Genomic DNA, 13,403 nt, shown 5'->3' with positions numbered 1-13,403 from the left:
CCCCCCCCGACAGGAAAACCTCTCACTCCACTATCACTATTGCTCTTCTCCACCTACATGTAAAACCAACAACTGAATGCAACGAGTTCAGGCACATTCTCTGGCAGTTGTCGAAAGGCATTCTGGGAAATATAGGATTTCACTTAATGAAGTAGAAGTAAATGAGGCAGGTTTAGCTTAAAAAAAATTACAACACACACACACACACACACACACACAATGCACTGGACATCACAGATTGATGAGCCTATATAACGCCTGGATACCACCGTGAGCGGCTGCGTCATGGCCGCCCACCCGCAGCACGTTTTTGCTCTGCTAAAAATACGGGCCTAAGTCTATTTTGGAGCCAAGCCGCACAGAGCCGATCGAGCTGGCAGGAAGTCAGACACAGGAACAGCATGGAGAATCCGATGAATTTTGAAAATAAAATACCCTGTACAGACTCCAGATATATCACTATATCAAGTAGGAGAAGAAATGCAGAAGTGTTCTCCTCCTCCCGCTAACAGGCACTGTATATGAAATATAGATACGAAATAATGATGAGGACCAATGTATTTTTAAAGGAGAATTTCGTTTTTTTTTAACCTGGACCCATCTCCTGGCAATAATTATGATTTGGCCACTCACCCAGCGATGTCCGTGGCGTTTCTGGCCGTCCTAGCGTTGTTTTGAGATCAATAGCGTCCAAGTCAGTTGTAAAATGGAGCTGATTTGGGGCCAAGTGTGAGCCTGTCTTTCCTGCATCTAAATAGCTATTTTTATTCCCGTTTTCGCCACATATCGTAATAATGTGATCCCTCAACATCCACCAGAGTGATATTTCGCCCCAGGCCATTTCCTGGACTCTCACAGGGATCAAATTACCTCAAACGTGATCTCGGTCACCAAGTCTCGTGAAGTCCCGCGATACTTTCCTGCCGACTGGCCAACTACAGGTAGGACGCTTTGCGGTGGTGGTTTTAGCGTAACCTATGTGGGGTTTGGCATAACCTTCGTTATTTCGAATCCCACATAGGTTACGCCAAACCCCACATAGGTTACGCTAAAACCACCACCGCAAAGCGTGTACCTGTAGTTGGCCAGCCGGCAGGAAAGTATCGCGGGACTTCACGAGACTTGGTGACCGAGATCACGTTTGAGGTAATTTGATCCCTGTGAGAGTCCAGGAAATGGCCTGGGGCGAAATATCACTCTGGTGGATGTTGAGGGATCACATTATTACGATATGTGGACGCTATTGATCTCAAAACAACGCTAGGACGGCCAGAAACGCCGCAGACATCGCTGGGTGAGTGGCCAAATCATAATTATTGCCAGGAGATGGGTCCAGGTTAAAAAAAAACGAAATTCTCCTTTAACAACTGAAACACAGCCACAAATCTTTCATCCACGTCGTTCATAACTGGACTTAACTGTATTGACTCCGTCTGTCAGCACAACAAAGTAGAAAATGACAACGATAAACACAATCAAAACAAAAAGTAATTTAACGATGTAGCCTTCCATGGTAGAAGCACGAAAATCAAGGGAAAATGACCAAATCAGCAAGTCAAAAAAATGGTCCGCTCCACTTCTGAAATGCTCCCGGCGGGGTATGAAGCCGTGCAGAGGACGGCACAATACCGCAGCACAGCCGGAACAAACCCGACGCAGGACGACGCTGTCGGAGGAATCCAGGTGTGAGAGTTCCTTTGAAGTTATTTCAGTCAGGAACACTCTCGTCATACAGTAGATTTATCCATCCATTGCAACAAATGGAAGTATACTTGTGTTTGGCGCTGATGACTCGGCTCTTTACAGAACATGCTCCCTGGGTTAGCCAAGCAGCATGCTAACTGAGCTAATCAGGGAGCGCAATGCAGAATCCCCCCCACGGGTATACAAGAGCGAGCCCAAAGCAAGAACATTGAATACATGTTGAACCTTTGAGCCATGCTAAGACTCTGAACTACAAAGATGGACGCCAAGCTTTGCAGCAGCAGCAGCGATGTGTGTACCATTAGAGACCTGTGTAGAAGGCAGCCATATTTAAATGAACCGTCTTGTTGTGAGAATGGCTGTGATTGGCGAATGATTCAACGCTGATCCAATCAGGGCGTAGCCTATGACTTCCGTGTCCTGCATGAACGAACGCCATGCTTCATGAAGAGAAACACTGAAGATTTGAGACGCGGTAGATTTGCGAGCATGTAGGCCTACTTTATGTGCGATATGAGCAAGCAGCCGAACGACATGGGTAATATATTCCGCCGAAGACTCTCTGGGAAGCAAATCAAAATAGATTCACTGTGCCAGACAAAAAAAACAGTAACTCTGGGGCCAAATCTCCAATAGTAACAAACCCTCGATTGGGCCTAGTGGATGAGTCTTGGCCTGAGAAATGCATCAAAGGGAGACAAGAAACAAGTTTTAATTTGATTTCCCCCTTTAATGAGGCTCCGAAGCACCGGGGCCGCAATGAATTCGGAGCCAATGAGATTAGTTTGGAGTGGCCGAGAGACTGTACGTCGGTGGAGGGGGAGCGAGACACGGACAGAGGAGGCGGAGTTAGCGTATGAGCGTTAAAAGCTATCCTGTCCTCCACTCTTCTCAGAGCCTCCTATCCAGCCCTGCTTAGCTTTGACGGCTAGGCTACATCAGACATTTCAATGAAAGTCATTACCTCGCCATAATGGATGGCCCAGAGGCGCTGGTGTTGAAAAAGGGGAAGGAGAAGAAGAAATGTCGGGCCTTGAACTTAATGCCAAACAGCAATTGTCTCTTTTAATTGTGCCACCCGAGTGAGTGCTCGCAGAGAGAAACAGATTTTCAATTTGTTCTGGGGTATAGGGGGGATCAGGTTCAATAAGACACAGCGCGCTGCCTCCAGAGCCCCCAGGAGACCCTCGATACTTCCCTCCACGCCGCGGTCGATTAGATCACTTCGCTGCCACCTCCGGCACGCGCACGCGCACGCCACACACACACACACACACACACACACACACACACACACACACACACACACACACACATACACTTGCATTCACATGCACGCCACACACACAGACACACACACACACACACACACACACACACTTGCATTCACATGCACGCCACACACACAGACACACACACACACACACACACACATACACTTGCATTCACGCGCACGCCACACACACACACACACACACACTTGCATTCACGTGCACGCCCCCCACACACACACACACACACACACACACATACACTTGCATTCACGCGCACGCCGCACACACACACATACATTTGCATTCACGTGCACACCACACACACATACACTTGCATTCACGTGCACGCCACACACACACACACACACACACATACACTTGCATTCACGTGCACGCCACACACACACACACACACACACACATACACTTGCATTCACGTGCACGCCACACACACACACACACATACAGTTGCATTCACGTGCACGCCTCGCAGTCATCTGACAGTCATCCCTGCGTTCCAGTGACGGTATAGGTGTAAAAGTGTAGGTTTAAACGTTATTAAACAGGAAACAAAAGAGGCAACTGGAATTGGTTGTCTGTTAAGTGACACAGCAGTCACTAAGCAAGGGGGGGGGTTTACCGAGATCCCATCACTATGGTAACCACTGCACCGAGAGAGAGAGAGAGAGAGAGAGGGAGGGAGAGAGAGAGAGAGAGAGAAGTAACTGCATTTAAGACATTGCTGCACACACACATTTTTCATCAATAAGGCCATTAAAGCAGTGTTTCCCGACACAACTAGTGCTTCTTGCCGCTATACCACAATGCTGAGAATACAATCCGTTCCACTGCAGCCACTCAAAAACAAAACAAGAAACCTACAGTAATTTAATGTCTCTCTCGCTCCTTTTTGTCCCACGGATGTAAAACTGTATACGGTTTGCTGTACGTACCAACATGATGGCCTGTCAGCCGCTTGTCAGCGGCGGCCTTTCGTTAAAGACTACTCACTTGTCACATTGTGTGGGCGTCATGGAATCAATAATAGGCTGCGTGATGACAGCAGCGGCGCGGGCTTGTCAAGGAGGCGGGAACTCATCCGCGCTCCGCCCTAAATAAGAGTGTCACTGTCGTCAGGGGGCCGTGGAATTATGAGAGTGCAGAGTGCGGTGCATCCCTGCTCATTTGCATATTTTGGCTGCTCATTAGCCACTCATCTTTTATCAAAAAGGAATTAAAATCAAATAAAATCACGTGTTTCATCTGGGTAGAGTGCAGTTCTGAGGTATTGGGCATCAAAGATATGACAGAGCAGCTTGACAAACTGTTAAACACTGCATTCTGCATGACATCGCTGGCTTGCTGGGGAAGCTAAGCAGAGGTGTGGCTGAGTTCAGTCCTTGGATGGGAGACTGCTTGGTGTGGTGAGAAGTGGTGTTGGAGGACCAGTAGGAGGTGCTGTTACCTCTGGTCTCATGAATAACATCCCCAATGCCCCAGGGCAGAGACAGGGACTCTGTCCTGTGAGTGACGTTAATCCGAGGCCCTGACTGTCTGTGGCCATTAAAGATCCCATGGGCACTCTTCGCAAGAGTAGGGGTGTAACCCCCGGGGGCCCCGGCTAAATTCCCCACACAGGCGTTCCTTCCGTCATGGCCACCTAATCATCCCTCGTTATCTAATTGGCACATTCAGTCGTCAACTCTCCACCGTGATATATGGTGTGAGCGTACAGGCCAAGCTGGTCGCCGTGCATCACCGAGGCAGGTGCCACACAACGGTGGGCGGTTGAGTTAAGTCCCCCCCCCCCCCCGCTATCTAAATGCAATCAATTGATGAATATTGAATCAAATGAAAAACAAACACCACACAAGCATAAAGCAAACGTTCAAGGCTGGTGAACATGTGGATAACTCAATTATGATTAGAAGAAAAGTCCGATAGGCCTTAATATTACATGCTGAAAATGTGTAAATTCAATAAGGGGAGCACAGAAAATCAATCAAAATCAAGGCGCAAAACAAGAAAAAGGCTTTAATTCCATTATCTCAGCAGTCTGCCTCCTATTCTCTGATGCAGAGCCACATTCTTACCGCTAAATTAAATAAGGGAAAACAAAACAATGTGGTAAAAAAAAAAGAGAGAGAAAGGAAAACATGAGCTCGTTAGCAGTCAGGCCCGTGTGCTTCAGTGCGTATGTTGCCTTCTAATCCACTCTCCATTCAACATAATGGAGCCCAGAGATATCCCAGAGATTACGCCTCCTGGGCGCTCTCCACCGCAAGTTCAAAAGTTCACCGTGGGAAACCGTGGGCTCCCCGCGCACACCGCGTGTACATTTCGCTGCGCGGGATGCGTCAGTCAGGCCGCTCCCTGGGCACAGTCGGTGCGTGGGAAGCGGAGGAGGAGGACGCGCGGTTTCGGAGGTGTTCAGATACACCTCGGCGCTCCTCAGCAGTGGAGGGAGAGACTCCTCAAAACGGTGCGAGAGGAGAGGGTCATCGCGCCTTGGAGATTCACCCCCGCATGCCTTCTCCCTCTCTCTCCTCTCTCTCTCTTATCTCTCTCTCTCTCTCTCCTTTTCTCCCTCTCTCATCTCCCTCTCTCTCCCTCTCTCATCTCTCTCTCTCTCCCACTCCCTCTCTCCCTCTCTCTCCCTCTCCACAGACGAGTGAATCAGCTCCACTAAAATAGCCCTTGATCTGCCTACACGGCTTTCTTTTAAAAGGAGAAGATACCAGAGAGGAGGAGAGAGAGGGCAAGATTTATATCGCAGTGAAATAGAATATGAGCCTCGGAGTTGGTTATACCAAGTGATTACGGGGGGTTACATTTCAATTTTTTTTTTTTACATCTCCCCGATGTTGTAAAATGAATTGCATGTTATAAAAATGAATTAGATTAATTACATGGTGTCATGTAAGAACAGTGAATCATAGCGCGCGGGGCAGCTTGCCAAACATCAAGATTACCCACTGGAAAATGAATGGATCTTGTTGACGGTGTGGTAGTGCGGTGCCTGGAGAGAGAGAGAGAGAGAGAGAGAGAGAGAGAGAGAGAGAGAGACAGGCAGGCGGAGAGATAGGAGCGTAAAATGGAGACGCGTATTAAAAGGTAGAAAGATGGCATGCCGGAGTGAGAATTGATCGTCGGAATCCCCCCTCCTCTCCTCTCCCCTCTCCTCCCCTCCTCTTCTGTGTGTTTGTGTTGACGGCTTGAAAGCAGGGTGTCATGGCCGCTCATGGCACTGCAGGTGGGCACTATGTAGGGAGAGCGGCTGCGGATGGCGCGTTGTCTCCAGGGTCATGGAGAGAGGAACGCCGCGCTGCGCGCCCCTCTCCTGCCTCTGATGAGTTTACCTGAGGCGGAGAACTGCAGCTGAAACTCTCCCGAGTGTTTTTCCCTTCTTCTGTGTGCCACAGATCTGATGTTTTTGGTGCAGTGTGGAGGGATAGATCAAAACACCTGCGGTAGGGTTTCGTCTCAAGCGTCATCGCTATTTTCCCCGACCGACGTGGTTGTCATTTTCACACCCGGCGCCCACCACGGTGTTTAAAAATGTAGGCCAGGCCTACTTGCACCCATCTTTGCGCGCCCATGTTGCTCTTAATATGAGGTATAGAGACACTGCATGAAATAGGCCACACCCATCACGGGGGAAAGCCCTCCATTCACTTCCATACACACCAGCGTAATTTTCCTTCAATGAAACATAGCTAAAAGCTGTTGTGTGGTGGGCTGCGCAGACAACAAAAGGGGAAAAAAAAAACACCAATTCAAGTTTTTTTAGTACTCCCGAGCAAAACAAGGAAGCCGTTGAGAAGAAAAATGTGGATCTAGCGGTCAATGAAGTAAGTTGGAGTGTTCATCTTCCGTATATATCATCTTTGTGTGCAACACGTGACATAGGAGAACGCCAGGATTGGGAAGCACAAAGTCAGCAGACAAACGTGATCTGCTCACGTCTCGTTCGCAGTTCAAATAAATTAAGTAAACGCACACAACGTCTCATTATTTGACACTAGACAGTTCCTCCTAGATATCTGTAAAACTATCTGTAGGCTATCTGAGTTCCTTTGTTCGCCCGGTTAGCCGTTGTTTGTTTTGCTAGAAGTTGGCGCGGTATTGTGGTCCTTTTCCCGCATTCATGTGCTCCTCGGATATATCGGATTTACCGTATTTATGAGTTGTGAGCACATGAACGGCCCTTCAATGTTGTATTTACCAGTGGGAATTTCTGAGATTTCGATGCTACATGAGTTTCCGACGTTGCATGAGGATTCAGGACTACAACAATGGCGGGAAGTATGGAGTCCGTGGCACCAATTGACTGTAAAAAGTGAGATATTTTGTTACTTTGTCCATAGTAGCTATCATTTATTTGTAGTAGTTGCACATTATGGCCTATGTAGCTACCATAATGAGCCACTTCTTGCTTTTAGTAAGAAAACACCAGCCCCGAGAAAACAAGTGTCCATGTTTGTTGCTCTTTCCGACCAAGAGCACTTGAACGGCGTCCTGTCGTAATTAACACGTCACCCCTGGTCAATCCGATATATCCGAGGAGCACATGAATGTGGCGTTTGTGTTTTCCCCCGTGTTGGGCATGCTTTCTGAATGATGACGCGCTCCACAGTGTCTCTATAGGTTGAGGCGATGTCTCGTCATAGACGCTGGGTTAGCTGGCTCAGCCTGGCTGGGGGCGTGGTCAGGGTGGGGTAAATCTCCCGTTCTATCCATTCAGCAAAGTTAGAATTTAGTGCTAGCCCAGCCCAGGCAGACACGATCAGAGATTCAACCACCGCAGTAAACGCACATGTGAGCAGACGTCTTGTGTTCTGCTCTAGAATCCCCAAAACTGTAGTTAGAGCCGCAGCACCTTCCTTTGGTGAGTCAGCCCATTGAGATATATGGGTGGTTTTACCCCACTCGCGCGCCAGCCGTATAACATTTTGTGGGCGTTCCCACACATGCCGACTGTCTCTATGGTCAGGCGTCACATTGTTATCTTGAGGCAGCAGAAAGCGACTGCACCATTGACCAACAAAAACGTCTCAAATCTGGTGCAGTGTTTTTCTGCTATTTAAAGGATGCATTATTCAAATAGTAAGATGCACCTCTCTCTCTCATTCTCTCTCTCTCCCTCTCTCTCTCTCTCACTCTCTCTCTCAAACACACACAATGGTAGGCTATGGTGCAAAGTAGACAAATAGGATAATGTACTTGCTATGATGATCTATATGAATTAATTATGATTAATTAATACAACCCCTTTGCCACCAGATTGTGCATTGTGTAACTAGCAAAAGTGGACCTGGACACGCCTCAATAGGGCCCATAGAATCTGATTTTTTCATTTCTGATTTGTGCCACATCCGTATGTGTTCGTATAAACCTGGTACAGTACATGCTGTATGTGATCCATGGCCATGTGACTATACAGTCTCTGGTTGTTACATCATTCTCCATGGGCTAGATCACTGTCATCATAACTGCGTCCATTTGACTGTAAAAACATGGAGGACTAAAGCAGCCAGCGGGGAGACAGCGAGGTCACAAATGTAGTTAGTATTTGGTGAGATGCCTCCATTCAAACAAAACTAGTAGGGAACCGTCGTGATCGACCTGTGTTCGGGAAAAAATTGCAAGAAAAATTGAAAACTGGGGCCACAACAGAACTTGGCTACAGTGCCAAAGAAGAAGAAAGAAAAAAACAAGAGTCTCAAAGTTAAATTCAAGGAGGCAAAAGACTCCAATTACCAAAGTGGCCATGGCTGAATATCACATGCTTTTTGCAATTAACTTGAGCGTATTTTGGGTGGTAAACCCAGCAGTGAGAGCCATTAGGACGCGGTGGATATGGGTCACTTCCAAAAATTAATGTGAACGGCCAAAAGAAGCCGGATCTGAGCAAAAAAAAAACATCTGAATTGAGCCCCAAGGCCCGCAGCATGGATTTAGCCAAGCCAGAGACAAAAACTGCTGTTATCTTCTCCTCCCTGTTTGTTGCATTTCCTTTTCTGGGAAGAACGCCCCGCCCTCGCTTCTCGCTTTGGACTCCCTCTACTCGGCTCAGCCCTTTCAGATCTATCATCAAGTCTTTCATGTGTGTGATGGAGCCGCGCCCCGCGACGGCCCGGCGGGTCGCCACGGCCCGTTAGCTTGGCCCAGCAGACGGCCCAGAGTCTAATTTGTTTTGCCAGCAGTAGGCAAGCAGCTAGCAAGGTAGCATCTTGTTTTGCCACATTATGATGAAGTCTCCTAGAGGTTAAATGGCTCGCCGGCCTGTACACCGGCGTGAAAATATATTGTGAGCGCATGAGGCACACTTTGATGACCGAAGCAGGAAACATTGTCTCTAAATCCTCTGCTTTCACCATACAGCAGAAAAGCCGTGTAGAAATATGAGTATTTAATGGACGGGGAAAGGTTTTGGAAGCTCCTTTTTTGCAAAACACCATAGAGACCATTTACACCTGGCACTCACATGTGTTTTCTGTGATCAGATTGCAAATGGAGAGTGCTTGACCACATTAACCTGATTACATTTACACCTGGTATTAATATGTGTCTCCAGTGTGTCCACATTGAGATCCGATTGCGATCGGATCAGGCAAGCTCCATAGCATAGAGTAGCAGATAAACAGTGGTGACTGTTTGTATGTGGATTAAGAGGATGCATTGCATTTACATTGTGTTCAATGTGGTCACAATGTGTCCCTGACCACCTGACCTCCGGAGATGGTTTGGCCGATCAGATCGCAATCTGTCCTCAATGTGTCTTGGGGGCGTTTACACCTGTACTTTGTGGTCAAGCACAATCATGATGGCAATCTGATCACAGAAAATGCATGTTAGTGCCAGGTGTAAATGGCCAATTGGAGGGAGCATGAAAAAGCTGGGAGACTTCCTCTGATTCAATGTACTGAGAGCAAGGCTTTATTAGTTTACTTTCTCTGCACGAGCTCAATAGCAGGGGATAGGATTATGAAACGCTATATAAAACGGTCTCTCTTGACGTATACCTCTCTCTCTCTCTCTCTCTCTCTCTCTCTCTCTCTCTCTCTCTCTCTCTCTCTCTCTCTCTCTCTCTCTCTCTCTCTCTCTCCCTCCGCCTGCAGATAACAAGGACTACGACGCCTACCTGTCCTACACCAAGGTGGACCCGGACCAGTGGAGCCAGGAGACGCGGGAGGAGGAGCGCTTTGCCCTGGAGATCCTCCCCGACGTCCTGGAGAAGCACTATGGGTATAAACTCTTCATTCCAGACAGGGACTTGATCCCCACAGGAAGTAAGCTCGCTCTCTCTCTCTCTCTCTCTCTCTCTCTCTCATGGCCATCTCACCTTGTGTCCAATGTCTTTTGTCACCGCTGTCTTGCCCGTGTCTGCTGCTGTCACTCACTTGGCATCGGTGATGTGCTTTGTTCGCCGTTTCTTTTCATCATGCATCTACTGTGTCGTGCTGTGACTAAGACTGATAAACATGGCCGTCGATTTTTCTAATCTAAGAGAATTATGAAATGTGTTCTAGCCATTAGCTGAATTGAAGTGGATTTAGTAGGGGTTCTTCAGTATGAACTTACAATTTCATGGTGTCGCGGGGGATTTATTTAATTTCTTTCGGTTCTTAGCTAATGATAACAATCATCAGTCATCAGTATTGTTTCTTAGCAATCATATACACAGTTAGCATACCTATTTCAGATTTAACATGTGGCACATTTATGAACGCTAAATGTCAAACTTGCACTGGGGGCCAAGATGGCACCCAGAGACAAAGAGACAAAAGTAGAAAATCCGGTCCATACCTGTATGCAAATTCTGCCAGTCTATAACTCTTAAAGTGTAAGAGTCGTCTAAAAGTACTTAGAAGAAACCCGCCTTCCATGGGGCTATTCAAGGCACCATAACGTGTTTTGGATCTTTGAAGCACCCCGGGGTTCCTAGCAGCACCCCTGAAGAACCCCTAAGTTTTGTTTTGTTAGTGGTTCACTAACATGTAGGGAGGACGTACATCACTTTAGAGTGATTACACGTAACAATATGTAGCATCTTAATAAAGAAATGTGTTTCAGTTGTAGGATAGTGGTCACACTCATCACATTCCAAAACCGCTTATATGATAATTGCATTATTCAAGTCACAGCCGGGCTGTTGGAGCTCAGGGGGAGTCATAGTAAAATAACTCTGCCAGATTACGCTTCTGGGTGTGACTAACTCTACCGTTTAACCATTTTTAATTTTGTAAAAAATAAAAAAATAAAAAAAGTCTTCTGTAAGAAATTAGATTTTGAGTGTAACCCCTCCAGCCCTTCCTGCCCTACATATGGCTCTATTCTGGCTCTGCGAAGGCTTGCTTCCTTACTGTAAATTGTAAGAAAGAAAAGTGCAACTCCTTTATTTTGATCTTTAGAAAGAATAAGTTCACCCAAAAATGAAAATGCTGTCATTATCGACTCACCCCCATGTTGGTGGAAGGCCGGGTGAAGTTTTTAGTCGACAGTGAAACAGAACTGCAGCATTCTCCTAAACAACTGAAGTGAATGGTGACTCATTTTCAAGTGTAAAAAGGGGGGATGAACATAAAATGCCTCCATACTGCTCATCTGGCATAATCCAAATCTCCCCGAGATGCAAAATTAACTTGTCATTAATTGTGCGTTCCTTTATCGCAGAATAACTGGGATGTGGAGGCTAAATGATGTCACATCCGTTTTGTTAGCATTCCATTTGCAGAAAACTTCAGCTGGGAAGTTCACTGTTCATTGATAACATGGCATTTCGCTGCATTTTGCGCGTACAAACACTGCAGCCTCATGTCCACACAGATAGATGTTAGGCAGTGCTGTGTGTACAGCTGATTTAATGAGACGCAAACAAAACAGAAGTGCTAAACAACATTACTACGATTATAACCATCTTGGATTTTTGAGGTCGGGGCTGCTGAGGCTCCTACGAGTTTGGAATGGGAAATACCAGCTCTGGTGACGTCACCGTCCCAGCTCATGACCTTTGAAGTCGTAAGATTACCAGTTCCCAGTTATAAAGGAATGCACGATTACACCCTGTTTTAGCTGAAATCTTCACTGTTAGCCGTGAACTGAACGTGAACATGAAAACACTGACGTGACTAAAAACAGGGTGTAAATGAAATCTTGTCAAGTCAACTTGGGTGCTTCTGGAGACTTGGATTACGCCAGACGAGCAGTATGTTTTTTTTCTTATGTTTGAAAGTTGGTCACCAATCACTTCAATTGTTTAGGTCAGGATAATGCTGTAACTCTATTTCCCTGGAAAACTCCTTGAATGTTTTGTGGACAAAAAAAAAACTTCACCTGTCCTCCCACCACCGGCATGGGTTTGAGTAGATAATGAGAGTAGATAATGACTGAATTTTCATTTTTAGGTGAACCTACCCTTTAAATTCTTCCCAGAGGAAGAGTCTGGAGTTGCTAGGCGGTTGTGGAAGTTTTGAAGTGTTTAAAGTGCATTATCTCCACTATGTAAAGCCTGTGGGAGGTTTAATAGCCCAATCTACATGTGCAGCGTAATTAGGGGGGGGGGGAAACCAAAGCCTGTTATTATGTGGCACAGATCCAGCTCCACTTAAACTGTACCTCTCTGCATGTCGCCTTGTAATGATGTCAGCTGTGCCATCCAACAGCTCTTCATGTATGCACACGAACGCATGTCTCACCACAGTGTGTCTCTAATGGAGCCGTTCCTTCACCATGCCCATGCCCTGTGCTTATCTTTGATCAACTCATCAGACTGATCGGATGAGTTTGATAATATCATTACGTTATTAGCCTTGATTTGAATACTTGCATCTGCCCGTCTCCCTGCACACACACACACGCACACACACACACACACACACACACACCGCATTTACCAATTACAGTATGTTCCTCTCCAATGGCATTGTGCCACGGTTATAAGCTGATTCCCCTGTTGTGATTATGTGCTTGATGCGGGGGACTGTTGTAATATGGGGGGGGGGGGGGGCATAAAAAACGACTAACGTGTGTCTGCCTCAACCATTTGAGCGCCGCAGCTATCTTGCTGTCTCTCTATGTATAAACATTTCGTTTCCATTGGGAATGCATTAAGCATTGTAGCACGAGCTACACTCAAACATAATCCACAGCTATAGATGGAGCGAGTTTGGCCGTTGCTGCCTTTCCGACTGTCTACAGTCCCACTCCTTAGCTGCTGCTGATAAGTCACTTATTCTCTGCTGGATGGTTTTTTTAAATGGCGGGGCGTCTCGTCACCGTGACAAATTTGTTGTATTTACTGCACATCCAGCACTTCTTAATAGCCGGCGGCAGCGACAGTAAAACCTGGCCCAGCTCTTTCCTCCGAGGCTGGAGCCTTTTGCTTGGCTTTTTATGCTACATATCCCATATTAAACCGGAATA

The 13,403-nt window shown here is 46.7% G+C and overlaps 1 protein-coding gene across 1 annotated transcript in view; it reads left to right on the top strand.

The window, feature by feature from the left end:
* LOC310772941 (interleukin-1 receptor accessory protein-like 1) overlaps positions 1-13,403 on the top strand; it is a gene marked incomplete at both ends in the record, with an annotated part of 502,589 nt that overhangs the window by 477,310 nt on the left and 11,876 nt on the right. The window contains one exon of the mRNA XM_083632894.1: positions 10,100-10,270. Within this exon, the coding sequence (XP_083489020.1) occupies positions 10,100-10,270 (171 nt within the window). The remainder of the gene's footprint in view (positions 1-10,099; positions 10,271-13,403) is intronic.

This window comes from Poromitra crassiceps (genome assembly GCF_964638095.1).
Source record: "Poromitra crassiceps genome assembly, chromosome: 3".
Taxonomy (NCBI): domain Eukaryota; kingdom Metazoa; phylum Chordata; class Actinopteri; order Beryciformes; family Melamphaidae; genus Poromitra; species Poromitra crassiceps.
The sequence above is the reverse complement of the archived record's forward strand: the minus strand, read 5'-3'. Positions and strand labels throughout refer to the sequence as shown.